Source organism: Sylvia atricapilla, chromosome 15, assembly GCF_009819655.1.
Source record: "Sylvia atricapilla isolate bSylAtr1 chromosome 15, bSylAtr1.pri, whole genome shotgun sequence".
NCBI classification, from domain to species: Eukaryota; Metazoa; Chordata; class Aves; order Passeriformes; family Sylviidae; genus Sylvia; species Sylvia atricapilla.
In genome coordinates this window covers 9632621-9656905 of record NC_089154.1, presented here as the reverse complement: position 1 = coordinate 9656905, position 24285 = coordinate 9632621, and the positions used below count along the sequence as shown (strand labels likewise).

At 46.5% G+C, this 24285-nt stretch overlaps 1 protein-coding gene across 2 annotated transcripts in view; it reads right to left on the bottom strand.

The window, feature by feature from the left end:
* CLUAP1 (clusterin associated protein 1) overlaps window positions 1–24285 on the bottom strand; it is a 53654-nt gene that overhangs the window by 1522 nt on the left and 27847 nt on the right. For both annotated transcript variants that reach the window (XM_066330094.1, XM_066330095.1), the window contains exons 9-11: window positions 16839–16911; window positions 7527–7631; window positions 1002–1057 (exon numbers count right to left, since the gene is read on the bottom strand). In XM_066330094.1, the coding sequence (XP_066186191.1) occupies window positions 1002–1057; window positions 7527–7631; window positions 16839–16911 (234 nt within the window). The remainder of the gene's footprint in view (window positions 1–1001; window positions 1058–7526; window positions 7632–16838; window positions 16912–24285) is intronic.

The window sequence follows — 24285 nt, the reverse complement described above, 5'->3', positions numbered from 1 at the left end:
GTCAGATTGGATGGGGCTTGGAGCAACCTGGTCTAGTGGAAAGTGTCTCTGGGTGGAACAAGATGGGTTTTTCAGGTCCCTTCCACCTCAAACCATTCTGGGATTCCCAGAAATGTCTGAAGGCAGCACTGCTGGATTGTGACAGAAAGGTTCCATCCACACTGGGAATTAACAGCAGCACAGGCTCAAACACAAACCCAGTCACCACAGCTGTACCATTTCCTAGCACTCTCCAAAACAGTGTTCCAGCATCACCTGGAGAGAACAGCCCCACTGCTCTGGGGATGGCAGCAGCTTTTTTTGGGATGCTGGGGAGAGCTAACTGCAAATGTCAACCACTTCCCAGCAGCTGGCTTCAGCTTCCTGGTGCAGATGTAGGCACTCAGGTGTGCCCAGAGGCACAGAAAGGTTGCCCAAGGATGCCAAAGGCTGGGGACAGACACAGAGCAAGGGCCTCCTGTGCAAACCTGTGCGTGCCTTTTACACAGTCCACTCACATGTAACCCAAGTGCAAGGCCAGGAGCCCTGGGGCAGCAGGAATCCCAAGGGCACAGCTCACAGTCCTGCTCTCATCCCTGCCCCATCCCCCAGAGGACTGATGCTGCCAGTACAGGCCATGGACAGGGCTCCAAGGAGTGACTTTTCAGAGCACTGAAGGGGATTTAGGTCCATGTATTTAACTCCTGCTGCACTGCACTGGTCCCTCTTCCCAGAAATCTGCCCCACAGCTCACAACAAGATTCCTGCAGCTTGTGTGCCACTAATTCTGCACTGCAGGATGGGGTGAAAGCACATGGAGCACACAGACTCCAAGAACAAAGGAAAAATAAGGAAATACATGTCTATGCTGAGGAAAGGTGTCAGCCATTGGAAAGGAGGGGAAAAGCAGGCCTGGGGTGTGAGGATTCAGCAGGTAAAAAGCTGTCTCTCCAGCTGAGGAGAGGGCTGGCATCTAAAGGCCTGTCAGAGAAGCCCTGCAGACACATGAGATGGTTACTCACATCTTCCTCCATGTCTCCACCTTGCATTGATCCCACGATCCGTGTGCCAACTCCTCCTGCAGGAGCAAAGAGAATCCCCATCAAACCTGGCTCGTGGTCACAGGAGCAAAGAGAATTCCCATCAAACCTGACTTGTAGTTGCAGGGAGGGAGGAGGAAAGGTAAAGCTCAGGGTGTATCCCTCAGTGAGAGGACGAGATCCCAAATCATGCAGTCACCCCCCTTCTTAAGCCTCATTGCCCAGGAGAAGCTATGAGGGGAGTAAGGCTGACAGTAATTAACATTGGACTCAATGATCTTGAAGTTTTTCCTCCAGCATTAATGATTCTGTGATTCTAATTCCAGTCAGGGTGCTATTTCCAGAGCTACCTTATTCCAGCATCATGGTTCTGGCAGGACAAGAGGCAATGGACGCATTAAGAAACAGGAAATTCTCCCTGAACCAAGAAATCTTTTTTTACTGTGAGGGCAGTCAAACACTGCAATAAGGTTGCCAGAAATGAGAAATTTAGGCCAAGTCTCTGTCCATGGAGATAGTCAAAACCAAACTGGATGTGCTGCTGGACAAGCAGCTCAAACTTGCTGTTAGAGCAGAGTTGCTCTGGATGATCTTGAGAGGTCCCTTCCAACCCCAAAAATCCATGAACTGACACATTTTTTCCTCTGCTTTGGTACATACAGAACAAAAGCCTGGTTTTTCCTTTGTCCTTTAGGGGGCTCAGACCCTTTCTGATATTCCAGGATGGATTGAATCTCACAGGAACCCCTGGCTATGCCCAGGCAAACCTCAAGAATTTCCTGTTGGGAGTTTGATGTGTGAAGAGGGAGGTGGAGATCTGCAGGGAGCTCTGTGAGAGGGGAGCACACACGTGTGCCTGCTGGGCTGGTTTTGGCTACCCAGAGGCTGTGGGAAGATGTGACAGGTCTCCTTTGCTGGGGAGGGAGCATGGAAGTGTTGGGAACGGGGAGAGCAGAGCTGTGAGCAAGGAAAAGCTCCTGTGGGCTGCCTGGGTGACTCAGCCCTGCTGCTGCAGCCACAGAACCCCCTCAGCACTGGATCCTATTTCCAGCCCAGCTGTGTCCATCCCATCTCACCATCTGTTCATTTCCTGCCATCACCAGCTTCCTCCATGCCAAATATGGACTGTTCCAACCTAGAACAATCCAATCTGTGCTGTTTTTAGCATGAAAACAAGACAGCTTTAAAATACACCCTGCAAAGCTCTTTTTTTTCCTACTTCCCAAAGCACAAAAGATGACAGGTCCCACAGTTTGAGCTGAGTTGGTGGTAGGAAAAAGCTGCCTAACTTATCTACAGCTCACCAAAAAACCCTTCTTTTATCAAGGCAGATCATTAAAAGGATTTTATGTCTTTATATAAAAAACAGTGGCCTCTGTGCAGAAGTTGCTGATAACACAGGAAGTGGAGATGGAATTAAAAGATTTCTGGATAGATCTGTCTTCAAGCTTTGGAGACTTCTGCTCTAATTTATGTTACACTAAATGATGTAAATTAGGAGGTCATTATATTTGACATGCTTAGATGACAACAGAATCCCATTTTTGCCCAGCCTACAAATGACTCTAAAGTTTAACTGCAAGTTTACTCTCTAGAAGGTGCAATATAAAGTGTAAAATTTGGAATTACTGCCTCAAAAAGGAGAAAGCTGCAGGGACCTCCTAAAATACAACAAAACTGAGAGAGATTTTGAATATAAAAGAGAATCAAGATATCAGATAAGGAGAGCTGATGGAATAGGACAGTTAAAAATGCCAAGAGGAGAGTTAGAAAATGCTCAGAGGACGTGTGCAGGATGCTGCTCCTCCATCAGTGGGAACAGGGCAGACATCCTATGGACATGTAACTGCTCACACCTGGAGGACTCGAGGATCTGGTACTGCCTGGACTTGGATCCCTGCATTGCCTAAGCCAGGAGCACCTCTCTGAACTAGCAACTGTGGGATCAGCAGGGTTAGGTCCAGCAAACCCTGGGACACTGCCAGGAGACCCCAGGATGCAGAGGGGCTGGGACTTCACCTGAGCACTAAGCTGTAAAGAGGAGAGAAATCAGATTTTCCATGGAGCATTATTTTCACTCCCACACCATAACCCCCCACATTTCCCAGTGGGGGGAATGGCCATGGTGTGTTTTTGTGTGTACTGGGGCATTGAAAGTCAAGGAAACACGAGTCACCTGCATGGCACAGGGAGAGCTGGGGATGTTGTCACTTGGGTGTCCTGGGCTCAGTTCAGCTGGGCTCACACAGCTTCCAAGAGGAGCTTGTGTTGTTTCGTTACAGATAATGTGAATCCAGCTGGGACAGGCTGTACAGAGGAATAATTAGGAAAGATGCTGGTAATGAACAGGCTGTGATTCACTGCACCTTTGGAGTCAAATCTTCTCCCTGTGCATGGCCATGGTTTGTAGGCACCGAGCCCTCAGGGAGCAAAAGGGAATGTGCATCCCTGATTTGGAGCCTGTGAGCTGTTGCCATTTTCCCTCTGTACCAACCTGTGCAGCTGCCCAGGATGGAGCCACAGGGCTGGGATGACTTCCAGTTCCTCACCCACAGTGGGTACAGGTTAACCCTGTGCCTCACAAACCTGAAACTCTGGACAGCCTGGGAGGGGGGCAGGTGGATTTGTAGCTGACACATTTTGCTCCCACTCTGGAGATCTGCAGTCAGTCTCCAGTGCTTAACGTGAATTCACAGCATGAGCCTGCAGAAGACACCTCTCTTCCCTCTGCATCACATTCCCTTCCACACACAGAAAAATGGGATGAACCGTCTGCCTGATCCTTCTGAACTGTTCGCCTTTGGGCCCCGTGTTCTTAATCACAGAATGATGGAATATCCTGAGTGGGAAGGGACCCACAGGGATCATCCAGTCTCGCCCCTGGCCCTGAACAGACACCCCAACGATCCCACCCTGTGTCTGAGCATTGTCCAAACACTCCTGGAGCTCTGGCAGCCTCGGGGCTGTGCCCATTCCCTGGGGAGCCTGGGCAGTGCCCAGCACCCTCTGGGGGAAGAACCTTTCCCTGATCTCCAGCCTGGCCCTGCCCTGGCCCAGCTCCAGCCTCTGCTGAGCTCTGCCCTCAGTCTCCTTCTCCAGCTGAACAATCCAAGTGTCCTCAGCTGCTCCTCAGACCCTTCCCCATGCCCATGTCCCTCCTTTGGACACTCTCCAACAGCTTTAGATCCTTCTGGTATCGTGGCACCCACAACTGCCCCAGATCCGAGGTGAGGCCACACCAGGGCAGAGCAGAGCAATCCCCTCCCTTGGTGCAAGACCCTGATCCCAGCAGCATTTTCCAGGCATTGCCAAAATCCAGGGATTCATCAAGCACAGCACAGCTGCTGTGTGGGGGAGCACACTTCAGTTTATTTCTTACACCTCCATGAAAAGGAAATCTGCTTGGAAGTGAGTGAGCTGCTCCCACCATTTCAAACCTACAGCCTCTCCTTCCTCACTAGGTCTGATGTTGGGATGGCTCACAGCTGGGCGAGGTTGAGAGGGATGCAAAACATTCCAGAAATTCCATAGCAGGAATCTGAACACAGCCACAAGCTGGAGAGAGAAATTCCACAGGCAGAGTGACAATTGCCACTGAGAAAAGGACTTCCCTGCTTTTCAGCCTGCCTGTAGTATGGAAGGATTGGAAACAGGACTGAGGAGGCTCACCTGACAGGATTTGCATGTCAAAACTCTCCTTTCCCCTAAAGGAGATGAAAAAAATGATGGATAATTCAGGCTCTGCAGCCTTCCCCCAGCATGCCACAGGCACTCAGCAGCAAGTGCCCTCTCTGCCAGCACATCATTAACACCCCGACCCTCTGGGCCACCTCTGCCAAGGAAAAGGGCTCCAAGAGAGCTGCTCTCACTGTGTGACTTTGGACTGATTGTCTGCTAAAAAATCAGGGTTTTATAAGGCTGTCTTCTTACAGTAAAGATCAAATGGGGCTGAAGTTGTTCCTGTCTCAGTAGTGAAATGGTCTTTGAGGTCTGGTCAGCTCATATCATTTCTAAATCTGTCACTTCTGATAGTGTGGGTGACAAAAATCAGTAATTTAGTTCAAGGGGAGACTGGACACGTTCTTAGGAGAAAATGAATGTACTGAGCATTAGCTTAAAGCCTGTGTAAGCCAGAAGTGATGGGGCTGAAACAACTTGAGAGCAGCAGGGACCCTGAGGGAAGTTCCCATGTGCTTCCCCAGGCATTTTCTTTCAGCCAGGGCTGGGGAGAGACCAGGCTGGCTGGCTGATCCAGCACAGCAGCTTCTGCATTCCCAGGACAAGGCTGTGCATCCCTTACCCCAAAGTCCACCCCAGCTGCACATAAACAACCATCCTGCTTAAAACCACTCAGCTATGGCCTGTGTCAGGCAAGAGATTTCTCTGCACTGCAAATGGTTAAGACTTTCAGTGCTGAAAGAATTTATTTTCTTTTGGCTCTCTGACAGAACAAGGATCTTCCTGCAAGTGCTACCACAAATTCAGGGAAGTCCATTGTATTTGTCACAGCCTCAAATATCTGTTGCCAGACAGAATAAAAGTGGATGTGAAATTTTATTCACATTGACAATGCTAAAATTAAAATGTAGAGACCAGGTTGCTTTTAACTCTGGTGTCCCCAGCACTGGAAGGACATGGAGCTGCTGGAGAGAGTCCAGAGGAGGCCATGGAGATGCCCAGAGGCTGGAGCACCTCTGCTCTGGAGCCAGGCTGGGAGAGCTGGGGGTGCTCACCTGGAGAAGTCTTCAGGGAGACCCCAGAGCCTCTTCCAGAGCCTAAAGGGGCTCCAGGAGAGCTGGAGAGGGATGAGGGATAAGGGATGGAGGGACAGGACAAAGCAAATGGCTTCCCACTCCCAGAGAGACGGATGGATGGGATATTGGGCAGGAATTGTTCCCTGGGAGGGTGGGGAGCCCCTGGCACAGGGTGCCCAGAGAAGCTGTGGCTGCCCCTGGATCCCTGGCAGTGTCCAAGGCCAGGTTGGATGGGGCTTGGAGCAGCCTGGGACAGTGGGAGGTGTCCCTGCCATGTCCCTAATGCTGGTTTTGCCATGTTGGCCCTTTCTCCTCAGTTTGAGAGCAAACGTGGCTCAGCAGCATCACTATGTAAGAAAACACAAAGCCTCAAAAGAAAGTGATTGAAGTTTCTTAAAATGAGTCAAGGAAAAAAACAGTAATTAACAGAAATAATGTTCTTGTTATGCTACCTTGATAATTAAGTGTATTTTAAATGCAAATTGCTGAAGAACACCAGGAGATCTGTGATGTGTTTAATAGCAAACAGGCAGAGAATATTCAGCCCTGGTTTTCTAAAGAAGCTGCTGCTTCTGACATTAATCTCAGGTCTTAAACTCTGATGAACTGAGTTTCCATTAAGGGTAATTAATGATAACAAAGCTCTTCCTAGAAAAAAAAATCTACTGGTAGCAAAATCTACAACTTTTACTCTAAAACTCTAGAACTGCTATTAAGAGCAGCAAGGACTCAGGTTATGGTGTCTCTGAGACGAAGCATCACTGACAGTTTAAAGGGTCCTTCCAAAGCTCTAAAATCTGTGCAAAGACCTTTCCCTGAGAAATATCAGTGTTTCCTTAGAGAATATCAGTGTTTCTAGCACTTAACAAGACTTCTCAATTTTCAAGAAAAACAGAGGAAGGGAGGATAAAAATCCTGAAATTACATTGACTTGAGAACATCAGTTTCTTTCCCTGGCCTCAGAGGGGAAAGTCAGAGAGGGGAAAGCAAAATTCCACTGACAAAACCCCACATAACTGTAGTTTATCTAAGGAACAGGTTCCAGCAGGAGTGGTGGCACAAGAAATCCCCGACACAGGCACTTCCTTCAGACTGCAGAGAGGTCTGTGCTGACAGTTCAGAGTCCCTCACTGCTAACAAAAGGAACTACCTTGATTTCCTGGCTGTGCTCTGCTCGACTCCAGACTAAACAGAACATTTCTTTTCCCACCTGAGTGAAACACAGACCCTCCCACAGCAATTCCTCTGACCTACCTGTGAGCAGTGGGAGCAGCAGCCAGAGGCTGCAGTTGCACTCCCCAGGAAGCAGGATAGGACAGAAGGCTCACATCCTTCCCTGGGAGCAGCAGCTCAGGTGTGCTCCACCTGTACCCAGTCAGTGCAGGTGGCCTAACTGACTCACTGAAGGTTTCCCAGCTAAAACAGGTGCCAACAGCTACAGGGAAATAAATGCTTTGCAATGAGAAATGGGATTGCTTCCCTAAGGCTTTATATAGAACTGCTTCAGGAACGTGTAAGGCAATACCAAGGCAGGATTTTCCCCACACAAACATTTTTTCCCCCCAAATGAAATGCCTTCATTTGCTCCCTTGGAAGCATGGACTTTTCCACAGGGCTTTATCCTCTTACAGCTCCTGAGAGCTGAGCAGTGCCAATATCCTGAAGGGTGACAGGGGCTTCTTACATTTGCAGCTACTCAGGTAATTCCAGCACATCCCTGTGGATCAAGGCAGCTCAGGAAGGGTTAGGATACCTTGCAGGAGAGCTTCTGTGCTGATGCGGTGCCTCGTGATCTGCAAATCCCCCTCGCTGTCAGATCCTTCATCCTCCTGGATTTCTATATCAGAGTCATCATTACCTGGTTAAAAACAAACTCAGCTGATTAATATCACCCAAAGGAGCCCCCAGCCCAGGACAGCAGCTGGACACAGGAGTTACCAGCAGCTCCACCTTTATTCAAGCCCAAGAGAAATTGCAAATGCAGCTGCAGAGAGCTCTACAGGACAGCACAGTAAAATGGCCAATATCCAAATCCCGAGGAAAAATCCTTCAGCATGGGAGTGCCAAAGCAGCATTCACCGTAAAAAAAAGCCTTGGGACAATCCCAGACTGTACCATAAAGGTGCTGTTTAAACACCCCCTCTGGGTATGGAGAGAAGCTGCTACTTCAGCAAGTGATTTACAGATAAAACTCTTAGAAAATAATTTGGGAAGTGTGTGTTTATTATCATCCTGGTTTTACCCTAACACCAGCAATGTCAAAACTCACCTCCTTGGATTATTTGCCTTCCATTTAATCCTAGGTAAGTACAGTTCCACATCCCCAGATAAAGGAATGCAGCTACAGCCAAACCCAACATGCTGGAGAGACAGGGAAGCTCCCAAAGGTGCAGGAACTTCTTCAGATATTTTCATCATCTGCCTTTGCCCCATCCAAAGCAGAGTTCCCAGTCCAATGCCAGGACAAACCCAACAGGACCCCATGGGAGGACTCAGCACAGCAACATTTGCTGCTGATTATTTAGAGAAAATAGGCAATTCTTTCCCAGGTACATTTAATTACACACATGTCTGAGCTGAAAATGGAAATAACTACTTCAATTAGGATTAGTAATGAGCTGACACATCTTTGCAGTATTTAATTATCGGACAATATACAAATATTAGACACTTTCCCATCCTCTTTTTCACTGCAATATTAAGTTAGTGAGAAAATGGCAAGGGAAGTCTCTGCTAGCCTGGTAAGATTACAAGGCTCCAGCAGAGTTAGCTGCAATTTCTATTTGCACTTTCTTCTCTGCAAGTGAGGGAATCACTCACTGCTGTGTGACCTGGATGCTGCTTCTGTTTGCCTGGCATTTAGGAAACTGAGGTTTTGTTCAGCCTTGCATGGGCAAACTCCTTGGGGGGAGCCAGGTGGAGCTTACAGAAAGGATTCAAGTTTGTGCTCAGTAAACTAAAGAGTGAATTTACCACATCTGTGATGGCTCTTACTGCCACTAAAATACCCTCATTGTTATTTTGTGGGTTTTTTCCCTTCCTTCTTGCTTATTTATTTTAGCAGCAATTTCTCCCTTTCAGACTTTGTCATTTGTGTTCCTGTTAGGCAGCAGCACTGCCAAGAGCTGAGATGCTGCAGGGAGCCCATTGATTACTTGGCCAAACCTTTCCCATTCCATGCCCATCCCTGCTTCCTGCTCCTGTCTGGGATCTCCTGAGCACGAGCTGCCAGCTGAGCAGGGACCAACAGGTTGCCAGAGAGCAGGGCTGGATGGGATATGGGGAAGAAATTCTTCCCTGTGCCTTTGAAAAGCCTGGACTGCCCTTCAAGCCAAATGAAAATACAAAATCATCAACAACTCCCAGCATGTCATGGAATGGCCTGGCTTGGAAGAGACTTTAAAGCCCATCCAGTGCCACACCTGCCATGGGCAGAGACACTTTCCACTGTTCCAGGCTGCTCCAAGCCCCATCCAGACTGGCCTTGGACACTTCCAGGGATCCAGGGGCAGCCACAGCTTCTCTGGGCACCCTGTGCCAGGGCCTCCCCACCCTCACAGGGAAGTTTCTTCCCAATAACCACAGTACAGCACTTTTCCTGCTGAGTTGTGACTTTGAAACAAGTTTTGTTATGGATCCATGGCAGGAGTTTGGGTTTTCCTTGAGCAGCCTGGCTGGAATCCTGGAGCACAGAGCCCAGCCTGGAGCATCACTGCAGTGAGCTCATGCCAGAGGCTCAGAGAAGTGACAGCTGCAAATGCAAATTCAGCAATATCCATTTTCTTGCCTCCAAGCCTCCTGCTCTCTCTTGAAAAGTCATCAAGCATCTTTTTCAGTCCCAAAAACAAATACACTGCTCCAGTCCAGCCCAAAGGCTGCTATCACCTGGCCCAGCTCTGCCCATGGACAATCTGAGTTATCAGCTGAGCTCAACTGTGCTAAGCCAAAATCCCAGGACACAGAATCAGAGCACAGTGCTAAAAAATTATTCGAATACACAAGATAAAGAGAAGCTGAGTACAGGCTTTTTTTCAGGATTAAACACCAGCCCAGTGCTGTGTGGGACCTGTCCTAGACAGTGTTCCACCACCAACCCCTCACTCTACACCCAGTTCTCACCAGAATATTCTTGGTACTCATAAAAGGTGACAGTTCAGAAAGTTCCATTTAACAACATACAAAAAGACTTATTGCCCTAGAAGAAGCCAGAATCTCATGTGTACCACTGCACAGCTAACTGCAATCAATTCTGGGGAGACAAGGAACATTTCTTATGAAAAATACCCAGATTTTTCTCAGGGTCAGCAGAAAGCAATGAAGATAATCAACCACAGCACCACAAATTGCCAGGTGCTTGTACATGGAGTACAGAACACACCGAATGGAGCCAGCTTATGAGATTTATATGGGTTTACATGAAGATTATTTGAATTCTCACAACAGACTTATTTATTATTATTTAGCAATCCATGTGCCTCCAATTGAGTTCAAGCTGGCAGCTTCCAGAAGCTTCAGACTGAGGTTTTAAGCAGCTCTTGTATTTTTATTATGAAAAGGTAATCAGCAGAACAAGTCTGTAAATTGTGCTGGGCCCATCTCCCCACTGCTGTAATTGCCTCTGCTGCACAGAAAACACTCCAAATATCAGCCTACCTGAGAGAGGATATACTGGGATTTTAAACCCCACTCGCTTTTCATTTCAACATTTCTATTTCATAAATATGGGTTTCAGTCAACTAAATTAGTTTCTTTTAAAGCTGTCCAGCCACAAAAAATACATTCTGGTTCCACTGATCTCCAAAAGTGGGATTTTTGTTCCTGCTCCCACTGCTCCCAGAAAAAAAGCCAGAGCTGATACCTGGGCAGATGATACTATATTGAAATTATTTAATTTCTGGTAATTTGCAATGCTTGAAGGAAAAGCTGCATGATTTAATAACTTAGCAGTGATTTCATTGCAGATTTGGTAGTTTGTACTAATACTCAAGTAAAGGTATCCAGCTGTAAAATAAGAAGTTACTGTGGTGAGGATAATGAGCACAGTGGCCATTGTTTATTGATATGCTCTGGAATTAGCTGTAAGTGCTGTGCAGTGTGTCCAATTTCATCAGAAAATCACTGCCTTGGAAACACAGGCACTGGCCCCACAGCAATTACTGCACTCAGCAGGATGCTGGTTTTGCTGAGAAAACATCATGAGAACAATCAAATGGGCAACTGACAGCCACTTGATCCCAAATGAAATCCAGTTAATTGCTAGCATGAAATAAGGGAACAACAAAAAGCAAAGGGGTGGGATTGGGATTTTTGATGTGCTGAAGGACAGTGAAGCTCAGTGCCTACTGAAAGCCTCGGCTCTGTCAAACCCATCCTACTGTCACACCAAACTCACACCACCAGGCTCTGTATCAGCCTGCACACTCCTAAACCCACAGCTCTGCAGTCTGAAGGGAAAGAAATGGATAAAAAAATACCTGGAGGGAACATCCTTAGCCCAAAACTGATATCTGTCATCTAATCTCTCAAAAAAATTAAGCCTGGTACTGAGAGCTCCTGAGCAAGGTGCAGATGTGTGTAACTCCCAGAAATTCCAGTGGAAAACTTGGATGTTCAGAGCTGTGTAGCCAAAAACTGGGCAGTAACAACAACACATAGCAACAAGTTCGTTGCAGAGGTAGCTCTAAGTGCACTTATTTACCTCACCTGGTCATTTTAAGACCACAGAATCATGGAATAATTTGGGTTGCCAGGGACTTTAAACTCATCCCATTCCAGCCCTGCCATGGGCAGAGACATCTCACCCTAACCCAGGCTGCTCCAAGTCCATCCAGCCTGGTCTATCTACAGCATCCAAACTCCCAATTTATCAGTAAGGACAATTAACCACTGCCTGGGGAGCCAACAGGTCTTGCCACTTGAAATAATTAAAATTAACTCAGGATGACAAGTTCCACTTAAACTGGGATTTGGAGTCTTAACAGGAGTGAGCAATTAGGTTATTTTGGGGCCCATTTGATAAAGAGGTCAGATTTGGTGACCAGAACTATTTCTAACAGTCTTACAAGCCAAAAATCTATCCAAGCACTATTAAATTAGACCATGAATTTGCAATTACCCAACAAGCACAACACAAAGCTCCTGTGGACCAGTTCCAAGTGTCTCTTTCAAGAAGATGGATGGCCTGAGCACCAGCAATATCATCCAGGAATCATCCAGGAGTTACCCCTCAAGTCCCACAGCTACTGCAATGGGGCTTTTTGTTTGTCTGCTGGCAGATTTTAAAGCATCAGCTCTGGAGGAGAAAGGGTGCACCCAGGAGCATCCAAATCCTCTGGAACAAGATTCAAGTAATGCAGATTTCCAAATGCTGGGGAAAACAAATGTTTATTCATTCTACAGAGCAAGCAAGAGGATGCAGGGTGGACTGACTGGAGCAGCACAACAGAAAGTGGCAGAGTCAAGGAAAAATTCAGTTTACAGCAAATACTTCTGCATATTTAAATTAATCCTGTGCACAACATTGGCAAAAAAAAATAAGGAAGTATCCTGAAAGTTTCAAAGTGTCTATGTTTTTATACTTTCAAAACAAAGTATTTTGCTTAAAAAAATATAGTTCATATATGTTCCTACAAAAAAGGTGGAGAGGGACTTGGGACAAGGGATGGAGGGACAGAAGAATGGCTTCCCACTGTCAGAGGACAGGGATGGATGGGATATTGGGAAGGAATTGTTCCCTGAGAGGGAGGGGAGGCCCTGGCACAGGGTGCCCAGAGAAGCTGTGGCTGCCCCTGGATCCCTGGAAGTGTCCAAGGCCAGGCTGGATGGAGCTTGGAGCAGCCTGGGATAGTGGAAGGTGTCCCTGGCCATGGCAGGGAGGGGCATTGGATGAGCTTCAGGGTCCATTCCAAGCCAAACCACTCTGGGATCCTGTGATTCTGCACTGTCTTCTTTTAAATGGATAAAAAGTTCTTGAAGAATGTGAGAAAATGCATTGGAAAAAGAGTAAAAAGTGAAAAAGAAAGATCTGTAAATACAGTAAATTGAAGAGTCTGAGAAAATCATTCTGAGAAATCAAAGTCTAGAAACATTCCAAGTTGTTTGGTTTTGCTCAATTAAGTTTTTGCAGTTTTGGATAAACCTGAGGAAATAAATTGAATTTCTGCTGTGGTCAGTGACCTTCTCTGGCCTCTCCTCTCACACAATCCAGTATCACAGCATCCAGGACCCACACACCTGACATGAGTGCTCTCTCCAGCCTTCATCCAAGCAGTGTCTAATACACTGTTTTAAATGTCACTTTGCCATTAACAAGAAAACCAAGCCCCGAGTTTCAGGCAATTGGATTTGTTACGTGCCACCAGTCCTGGATGTGGCACAGGGGCAGCAGATGTGTGACACACCACTGCCTGCATCAGCCTCTAAGAGCATCTTCTGCCAAGCAAAGATTAGAAAAATAACAGCAATTTCCTCCCTACTCAGCACAAAAGACATTTTTTATACTGCTGCAAATACTTAATTGTGTGTATTTCATCAGGCAAGTAATACTCAGAGCCTGATCTGTAGCTAGAGTTCAAAATCTTTATGTTGTTTAAGAACAGCATTTCAGACAATTTAGTGTTGGGTTTTGATTTTTTTTTTTTAGTGCAGTGGTTTTATGGAGTTGCTCTGTCAGAGAGGAAAGTTGATTTGCAATGTGTGGAAGCAAAAGAAAAAAGAACCAGGCTGTTGATCAATAACACTGAACAATTTTGCCTGTTTTATGTGAGTACCACATCCATGGACTTTCTTTACTCTTAACACCGACCTGCACAGCTCAACCTCCATCCCACAGCTCTCCTTCATGAGAAACAGAATTTAGGCTTCTCAGCCTGAAACTAAACTGAGAGCTGTCCAAAATTCCTGCCGCTTCATTGCAGAGAGAAATGAAGTGTTAATTTGGAACCCTTCTTACCAAATTAGCAGGAGATAAGGTCAGGGGAACCAGACAATGCAAGAGCTGATCAATTACGTGGGTTGGGGAAGGTAACAGTGCTCACAGGGCAGACAGGATGCTGACTTTTATCAGTTAATGGCAACAAATTTATCACCACCTGCCAGCCCACACTGTTAGGAAAGCCTCATTAAGTGTTTTTGCAGCTCCCAGGGGCAAAGCATTAACAGAGTGAGAGAAGCTGCCCCTGTTCCTTTGGAGCACTGCCCCTGTGGCCCCTCTGAGAATGGAAGCAATGAACCTGTTCCAAGGCAGCTCATTCCCCCATCCCAACATTCCCAAATCAGCCAGGGACTCTTGCGATCTGGGAGAACCAGCCCAGCCCACTGAGCAGAGGAGAGCACCCCTTCATCTCCAGAACCTGCTGCATGACCAAGACCAAGTCAGAGCAGGGCCCACTTCAACCATCCTCGTGTCTGTTGGGTTGAAGGCCCAGACAACAAAGTCCTAAGTCTCCAAAACAACTGAAGATGGAATAAAACTTTGGATAAAACCACCTTGTTGGTGTGTGGGGTCATTACTCAAAAATGTAACCAGAATAATGAAGTGTTTAGCAGGGTCTGTGGTGATAGGACAAGGAGTGATGGTTTTAAACTGAAGGAGGGTCAGTTTAAGACAAGAAATCAGGAAGAAATTTCCCTGTGAGGGTGGAGAGGCCCTGGCACAGGGTGCCCAGAGAAGCTGTGGCTGCCCCTGCATCCCTGGCAGTGTCCAAGGCCAGGCTGGACAGGGCCTGGAGCAACCTGGGACAGTGGAAGGTGTTGCCCACGGCAGAGGTAGAACGGGATGAACTTTAAGTTCCCTTCCCACCCAAAGCAGTTTGGGAGTCTGTGAAATATTTTTCCCACCAAAAACATGCTTCAGAAGGATGTTTCTGATGGTGAAGTCCTTCTTTACTCTTCCCTGTCACTGGCTCATTACAGGGCTCATCCTCTCTCAGGACCATGCAGCCCCCAAAATCCAAACAGCTGGAAGGCTGAAGTGCTCAGGGCTGCAGCACCTCACACCATTTCCTCACCATGCTCACAGCAGCCTCGATAAAATCACTGCCAGATCCAGCTGCAGGCCCCTGGGGAATCCTCTCCAGCAGAAAGTCCATCTCTCAGGTGATCCCTGTTCCTGGTTAACCCTGGGGAAGGGTGGGCAGGCAAAGCTGCTCAGTGATGCTGAGCCCACTCTGCTGCTCTCTCTTTGTTTCCTCTTGTGCCAAACGTGTATTTCTTCTGTGATGAGGATCCTGGATTAACGCAGCTGCTCTGTAAACAAACTGGGCCATGTAAGACACCGACTTCTGCATTCTCTCACCAAAGCAAATCTCTTGGGTTTGAATTGTTTAAAGGGCAGCGTTTAATTAATAATGGGAGGAGGAGGAGGTCTGCTGCAAGGGGAGAGCCCAGGCTGTTAGATGTGAGCAGACTGGGGTCTTGGGGACTTTTAAAACATTCCATTAATTAACCTCTGGGCTCCTGACTGGAAAACAGCCCTGGAGAGGCAAATTTCCTGTCTCAGTCCCACCCCTGCAGACTTTCACAAAGGCAGGGTGGAGCTGACAGAGATGACTCGATTTGCCAAGGTGATGGGACAGCCAACAAATGAGCCAGCCCTGGAAAGCAGGATCCTGGTGCTTTTCTCACTAGAATAAATGCTAATTACAACAACTAGGTACTTGAATTAAGATGTATTATGGTAATATTTGAGGTCATTAAAAGTAATAATCACATTCTTAGGTGGCAGTTAAATCAGTCACTAGAAGGCGAACTCCCTTTTATTTCACAGATGCAAAATGACAGTTTTCCAGCTGAAAATCCAGAGGCAAGAACAAAGCAGGGCAGCAAATTTTCATGCTATACCTCACACTGCCAATTACTGGTGACTGATGTCCAACTCCTCTTGAACTTTTTTACCCCAAAAACTGTCAGAGAGCAGGACTTAGACTTTTTCATGCAAATAAATCCTTGAAATAATTCCACATTCTTGTAATTTACATTACAAATCCTATATTTCAGCTAAAATTTCTTCACTCTTTACCTCATTGATACCAGATCAAAGATGGGCAGAAATCAGGGAATTTCCTCTTTCATGAGTTTGCTCTGAAAATCTCAGACACCAAACAAACTGTGAAATGCAACTTTTATGTCTTTACTCAGTTTCAGCTTTCCTGAACTCTCCCTCTGATCCTGAGAATTAACTTTCCTCCTAGTCTCTCCCAGTATCAAATAAAAATGTCCAGACTGCAATATTAAATTCACAGGGGTAGTTCATGATGGAAGTTATGCCTCAAAAGGAGCAGTATCTGGTTTGTGAGCTTTCTACAGAGTCTCAAGAGGTCGTTAATTCCCTTCTGATCCTAATTAATTAAGAAGTCATTTAGGAAAAAAATAAAAAATGTCTCAAATTTTAACTCCATTCCCATTTTGCAGGTATACTAAAATCACAAATGCAGGGAGGCAAATGTGAATCCTGTTGAGAAGATTGATGATATTAGAGAGGATTTTAAGCTGTAAGTTCCATCGGGGAAAGTTCTGATCTGTGTCATAAGGAATCATTCTGAACACAGAACCAAACTCTGTCCTCAGGAGGTGGTGAGGACAGAAATTTGGGACACAAAGGACACTCTGGTTTTGCAGGACACCCCAGCATGTGTGTGATGAGGCACAAACCAGCAAGACTACTCACCTCCAAGAAGCATTTGGCTGAGAAGAATCCTCTGTCCAAGGCTGCTCTCAAGCCAGCAGTCCCCTGGTGCTGGGACAAGTCTGTGTCCCCAGGCAGGGGTTGGGAACAGTAAAATGAAGCCTAAATCTGCTCTGGGATTGCCCAGCATTCAGTGCCTGACTGTGGTCACTCTTCAGCTCTGCAGGTGAAAGGGGCAAGGCAGGGGAACATTCCCAGAGGAACATTCCAGGAGGAACATTCCCAGAACATTTCACTGCTGTCCTTTAAAGCTGTCATGACTCCACTTGTTCTACCCCTGTCATCACCCCACATTCCCCTGGAAGTGAACACTTACACATGGAGTAGCCAGCACTTAGCAACTCCTCTGCTACTCCAAGAGGTGAAGGAAATCCCACTCACCTCCACTCTTCAGCAGGTGCTGCTCCTCCTCCTTCAGCCTGTTCTGAATAAGACGTAACATGTTGGCTGCTTCCTGCAAGAGGAGAAAAGAGCTGCCTTGGGAAAGCTGCACCAGGTAGAATGGGACTAGAAAATGTCAGCACTGAGGATGTTTTATGGAAAAATAGGTCTGATTTGAAACATGGAGCTCCTGCTTACTTTGTGAGGGTCAGGATAGAAAGCCCAGGTCAACCAGTGCACTGAAATTCAATGTTCCATCTCCACTGGGTGAAACATCACTTATCCCATGGAAAATTAGTTTATTTGTCTTCATCCCACAGAATATAACTGTTGTCGCTTTGAAATGCAGGTTTTGATAGTTGTTTTCAGCCAACAGTCCATTAAACACCACAACTGGGTTGTGAAATGACTGCACTTCCTAACACACATCCAAAGCAGAAAAAATCCACACCTTTCCAAACATGCAAACAAAACTGGAGCAAACAACCCTATCAATGAGCTGGAAAAGTACAGCCATGCATTTATTATACCACTCTGGTGCAAAGGAGAACCAACCGAATGAAAGTGACACTAAAAAGTCACAGAATAGGACCTTTCTAGCCCATTTTTAATGACATTTAGCTTAAATTTGGGTAATGCTAATGGTGAAGAGCCAACTAAACATGGTAAGATATGTATGCACAGAATCAGGCACAGCCAGAACCCACAATATGAACAGGTGGTAACAGCTGATAGAAGATTTAGCCACAGATTTTGCTAAGATTAGTCTCTTCAATTCCAGTCAGGCACAGGAAAGCTAATTAACTGTGGATTGAAATAAGATTTTTCTGAGCCTTTGAGTTTTCTATGCAAAGTATGATTATAATTAACACCACCAGTTGTTCTGATGTGATTGGACCTCCACACTTACAGTGCACTTGTGGGAAGGAAACATGGATTCAGGAATATCCATGGGACAGAGAAAGTAAGAAGAGCAAGAAATGTGGAATGGAGCATGAGCTGTTTCCACTTTCATGTGGAAATGTGTTTCCATAAGAATGGAAGCTGAGAAAGGAATCTCCAAGGCCCACCCAGCACATGAGGAAGTTGCTGGAAACAGAGGCCTGTGGACAGACTGGAATGGCCCAACACAATTTGTCATAAATATCTGTCCTGGGAATTTAAATTCCTGCTGGAAAAGCTTGCAGGGAAGATGTTCCCAAGTGGAAATGATGTGTCACCTGTACTGGTGAAAAACACGCCTCAATGCCTCTCTCAAGGAAATAAATCCTGATCCAAAAATCTGCTTTGGACAATCACACAAACTGGCTGCTCTACAAACTCTCAGTGCTAACAGAGACAGGAATGTTGCTAATGGAGCCTTGGGACCAAAGGAAGAATCCTGCAAAACTGTGACAGCACCCAGGGGGATAAAGCAGAAAGGTCAGGATGCCAAATCCCAAGGAATGAGACCCTCCAGCAGCAAATTGCATCAACAGGACTACTGAAATCTGCAAACTGAGGGTGAGTTCTGCAGGGAGAAGTTAATTCCTGCAAAAAACAAGCAAGAGAAACACACAAGCATGTTTTTTTAATTCATTTCATGTAGATTCAGAACATTTGAAATACCCTGTAGAGGAAACTGCTCCTCTTTATGAATTCCTTCTTCACGATTAACACTCTCCACCCCCTCAGCGCCAGCAAAGCTTTTTCAAAAATGATGAAAATTGAAACATGTGTGGACCTGTGGCATTTTCAGAGGTCTCAGCTAACAGTGTTTCCTTTGGTCATTCCAAGGCCATCCAAGGCCTCCCTCTGCATCACAGAGTCCCAATATTTCCTCACTGAGCCTCACAACTGCTGTATTTTTTTCTTTACCTCTTCCTACCAGCAAACTCTAAGGTTTAAATAGGGTCAGTGATTTAAATAAGCCTCTGGCCCCATTCCCAAGGCAGCCTCTGCCCTGTTCTGTCCCTGGGACAAATGGATACAGGAGGGATCCATCCCCCACCTCGATCCCAACCCCATTGCCTGCTGCAGCCCACACAGTGCATACGGCAAAGAAAGGAAAAACCAGGATAAAAAGGAAAGGACATTTCCCAAATGTCATGGGGACAACTTCATAAGCCCAGGAAGCACGTTGAGAATGTTCACAGAGCAGTGAAATAATCAGCACGGACATAATCACTGCCTGGCACTGCAATTCCAGGCACACACCACGACAGCTGAAGCTGGCAATTCCAATTTAGACAAATAAGCAGCTCCCCTGCCCTGCTTCCCTGAGCTCCTTCCCCTCTCCAGCTCCAGGAAAAGCACTTGTGCAGTGACACAAAAGGAACCTGCTGCAAACTAATTTATCCAAACAAAATTAAGCTAGGCAAATTAATTCTCCACTGCAGCTCAGCGTGTGCCTACACAAGGTCCTGACTGGAGGATAAGGTGCTGCACCCATGGGGAAAACAGCAGATGGAGGTTTATGAACTTAAACGACAAGAGAAATGAAGGCTAAAAGAATGTTTACCCATACAGATGAGCCACTTTTCCCCCTTTCCTCCAGCCTTTCACCTGTGCTGCTGCCAGCAGCTCAGCTGATCTCATTGCAAGCCAGCCTAGACACTTAATTGGCAGGAAAAATGTTGTTTTTCTGCTGGTTTAGGTTTTGAATAACTTGATGCATGGCTGGTCAAATGGCACTGTCAGCCCAAGGGACCTGCTGAGCCTGTGCATCCTCCCTTCCAAAGCAGCCCCTGGCTCCATCACTGCCACATCCTGCAGAAGCTCATCAAAACTGCAGCAACAGAAAACGTTTTAAAAGGGCAGCTCCAAACCAGTCAGAACCAGGAGAGCATCAGTGAACTGCTGATTACTGTCCTTAACAAGTGACATCTTCAAAGAGGGGACAGAAGGAATGGCAATTCAAAAATCTAGAAAGTAAACAGAATTTATCACTTCATGTTTTTAAAGGTTTTGAACACCTGCAATCATCAAAGCTGCATTTTTGGGCCTGAGCAGCTCCCACCTTCCATGGTGACACCACCTCAGCAGATGGGATTTATGGCAGCTCAGCAAAGCCCAGCCCGTGCTCACCAGAGCTGTTCTTCTGTTTGAGGCTGGGCTCCTGTGTGTGAGCAGGGCTCTGAGCTGTGACAGGGCACAGGAGCTGGGGGTGATGGACTGGAATGCTGCAGGTGCTCTTTCAGCACACGGGGTTGTACCAGGGCCCAGGGGCTGCTCAAGTGTCACATTTCCCCTGCAGTGGCAGGGTGACACCTCCCTGAAAACAGAGATTTTCAAAACCTTGTGCTGGTGCAGCTCTCACAGGGAACAGCCTGAGTGCCTTAGGATAGGAAGGAGCCACTATTTAAGCCGCTGTTCAGTCTCTCCAGCAACCAAAGAGCAGGAGCTGCAGCAGGCAAACACCCTCTGGATCATCCTCTATAAATTACCTTTATTCAAATGAAGGGTCAGCTCCCACTGGGGAATCCAATTAACACCAAATCCAAACCAACCTGCCTCTTCAGAGGCTCCCAGGGCTTTTAGGGTACCAGGGATCACTGGGGCTGAAAATCCTGCTTTAGGGGCAGATAGATGGAAATTCTTCTTCTCTGCCTCATACATTATGAAGCTTCTCCTGGGTGTAAATCTGCCCAAAGGAGTAATTTTTGCCAACAGCTGAGGGCAGCAAGGCAGGGCTGACACTGAGACCCACTGAATAACCCCGCCTCCAAAGGGATCTTCCAAAGTCCCAGCCCAACCTCCTGCTCCAAGCAGGACCAGCAATGGGATCAGATCCCAGCACTCAGGGCTGGAGCTTATTGGGTCCTAAAAATCTACAAGGGAGAGATCAACTGATCAACCTGCCTGGGCAACCTGTTCCACTGGCTGTGTGTTCAAAGAGTGCAGAGGGACTTTTCACTGCTAATGACCTGTCCCTGCCCTCAGCACTAGGGCTCAGGTGTCCTTAGTCACCAGCAATGTCCCCGCTCTCCATGCAGGGCCTTGGCTGCTGAGAGAGCCCACACAGGAGCACAGGAACTGCAGAGCCCTCCTGGTGACACACAAAAGCTTCTAAATCAATATAATTTTCACCTATGTTTACAATCAACTGGGCTTTTTTCATGCCCCTTTTCTGTTGTTACAGAAATGTTACCTGTCCAGCACACGAGATAAATGTTTTTTGTAGACTGGAGCTGGAATGAGACAATACAGACACTCTGTATCTCAATCTTCTTCAACTGGCAAAGCACATGATTTTCCACCTAATACCTATGCAAGTCTTTGCAATAAATTGTGTCAGAATGTTTCAATATGATCTGATCTGTTGGTCTCTGCACAAGTAAAATAGTTTTGAGTTCCAGTGTGCAGGCTCTGGGGTGGGAGGGGTGGTAGGAGTGATTTTGTTTTTTAACAGAGGCCACAGAAAACATCCCCCAGCAGGAGACCCACAGACAACTTGCTCTGCCACTGACTCAGTGTTTGCCTCAAGATCCAGGATTTGGTTAAGCCACATGACTGACTGGACTGCCAGTCCCTCATCCCAGTCCTTTATGATGTACCTCATGTTCCTGAGTTCTGGTTTAAACCATAAATTCCATCAAGCTGGAATTCATGAGAAATCATGAGACTGAAGACAACTCTGCCCCCGCAGATTGCAAAGCAGCAAGTCTGACAGCTCAAAACCAGGAAGAATAAAAATGATGCAGTATGTGACCATTTAAAACAGCTCAGCTTTTTTTTTTTTTTTAAGATTGTAGCTACCTTCAAAGTTGTTTTTTTTTCAAACACCAGCAGGATTTTGAATACAAAGAATTTATGCCCTGCAGCCAGCTGGCAGACACAATTACCACTAAACAGAAAGGGAAGGGAAAGGAGTGGATGAAATAGGAAGGGAATAAGTACGAAAGCACAGGACAACAACTGGAGTTCACTGACTTTTTGCATTTGGATCAAGCATTTCAATTTCTGCCTAAGCGATTCCTTTTGCTCTCACTCTCCCAAGACCAGAAACTTCTCTCTGTCTAATGTTTTCATCATAGCAAGGGAAAACAATGTTTCCTCCTGTTTTTTACTGGGGTGATTCACAGCGCTCCCACTGCTCTGGAGCTTCCCTTGGAGGAAGGAAACCAATTTGCTGCTGGATTGAAGGGCTCAGCTCACCTTGACTTCAGCTGGGCAGCTGCTCTGCTTTGTCACAGAACAAAGCACCTGGAATCAGCTCCTGCTACTCTGAGGCAGCTGGTTTTGATATGAGAGTGGCACTCATTCAGCAGGAGGGAGATAAAAGGATGAGGAGAAATCAGGAGCCTGATGAGAATGTGACAACTCTCAATGACAGGAAATCTGCCAAGGCCAGTGTGAAAGGGACTAAAGTTCATGGAAACAGGAGGTACCAACCCACCTGGAGCTGCTCTTTAAGAGCAGAGATGATGTTTCCTGACTGCTGCACTACTGTTAAATACCTTCCCCAAAATCCACACTCAGAATGGGAAAATGGTTGTGGTTATGTTTGACTAGACCTGACTGCAATACTGCAGGGTTTGCTCCTTTTTATTCTGCTGAGGAATGGTGGGACAGAGATGAGATCCACCTAAAACAGTGGGGCAGAAGAACCTTCATCATCAGGCTTGCTGAGCTGTGAGCAGGGCTGTGAATGAGGTCTGGCAGGGAATGATGATGATGATCCTGACAAGAAACAGGGCACTGTGAGCAGGCTCTGGAATGCTCCTTGTGAAGGCAAAACAAGTGGGATCCCACCTCATGTGCCTGAACATGAGTACATCCATTGTAGGAAACAAACCAGGAGGACTCAGAATGTGCACAGTTGTGATCCCACAGGGATTACAGAAATGTGGTGTCTCCTAATAAATTCTGGCACACCAGCTCCAGTGCTCACATTTATCAAAAGAATCAATTAGACCTGTTAGATACCTACTGAAGGGCACTTTCATCAAGAAGAGTCACAAAAACACCTTGGAAGTTCCTTGAAAGGTTTATTTTTTCAAGGACAAATGTGTTGATTTCTTTCATGCCATCAAGAAAATTAGGGGAAAAGCACAAATGCTTTCTAATGTGGGGGCAGTATTTCATCAAGGAAAGCTATCAGAGTAAAGAAACCTAGCATGGGCTTTCACAGAATCAGAGAACCGTTAAGGTTGGAAAAGACTTCTGAGATCAAGGGGTTTTTTTTGTCAACCATGTCCCCAAGTGCCACATCCACTTGTTTTCTGAATGCTTCCAAGGATGCTGACTCCACCACTGCATCTCCCAATGCCTTTCTGTGAAGAGATTTTCCTTGATATCCAACCCGAACCTCCTCTGGCACAGCTTGAGGCCATTTCTCTTTGTCCTATTGCCAGCTTTGATGGCTTTGCTTTGGGGGAAAGTCTTTAGGACGGAGAACTTCCATCAGGGATGTGTGGGAAAGGTCTCCAGAGGAACCCTCACATGAATAGCAGAAGGCAGGGGCAGGAAAAGATGAGATTTTGACTGATTTACACCAATGCAGCTCTCAATGACACCAGCTCAGGCTGCACAGAGCCGGACAGTGAAGCACATTCAAAACCAACCCACGGCAACTGTTTTAAAATCAGATTGGTTTAACATTTCTCACACATTTCTTCCTAAAGCTCCCACAATTACCTGGCAAGCTCTGACTTCATCCAGACCCAGCACTGTAATACCACAGATGAACCGGAGTTGGAAGAGAACAGCACACTCCATAACCTGGACATCAACACCTTCCCTCTGGGAACTCAACAGAAGATTATCCAGGGAGAGGAATGGCAGCTTGGTAATTGTTTGCTCTCACCCTGTGGGATGTGTTTGCTGACCTGGGTGCCCTGCTCATGCTGTGTGTGAACTCTCTTTGCCTCTCTCTAAGCTCTCCCCTCATATCCTCACACAGTAAATGAGTTATTCTCCCTCTGGCACGATTCTGGAGTGACTTTTGACGGAACAGAAAACCTCTTTGCACAGGTTGCTGCACATTTTACTGTGCACAGTCCATGTTTTTTCTTGTTTTCTCTTGCAATGATCAAACAGTGCACAGCTGGCCCAAAGAGGCTGCACAGTCTTTGTCCTTGGAAGCTTTGAGGAGTGCACTGGATGAAGTCTGATCCCACAGCTGACCTTGCTTGGAATAGAATGAATCTGTCAGTCAGTGACCAAGACAGCAGGAATAAAAGTGATTTATTTGGTTGACTGGTTTTCTATTCAAAAAATCCCAGAAGACAACAAACAAAGCCCAACTCAAAACTTTCCACCTCAAATACTTCTCTGCTGTGCTGGTTTCAAGGCCAGGCTGGAGGGGGTTGGAGCACCCTGGGCTGGTGAAGGTGTCCTTTGCCCATGGCCCTGAAGGAGCTTTAAGGTCCCTCCCAACCCAAACCATTCTGTGATGTCAGAAATACTCCTGACCCATCCAGGAGCCACAGGTCAGAGCCAAGGGAGCAGAACATCCAAAGAAACA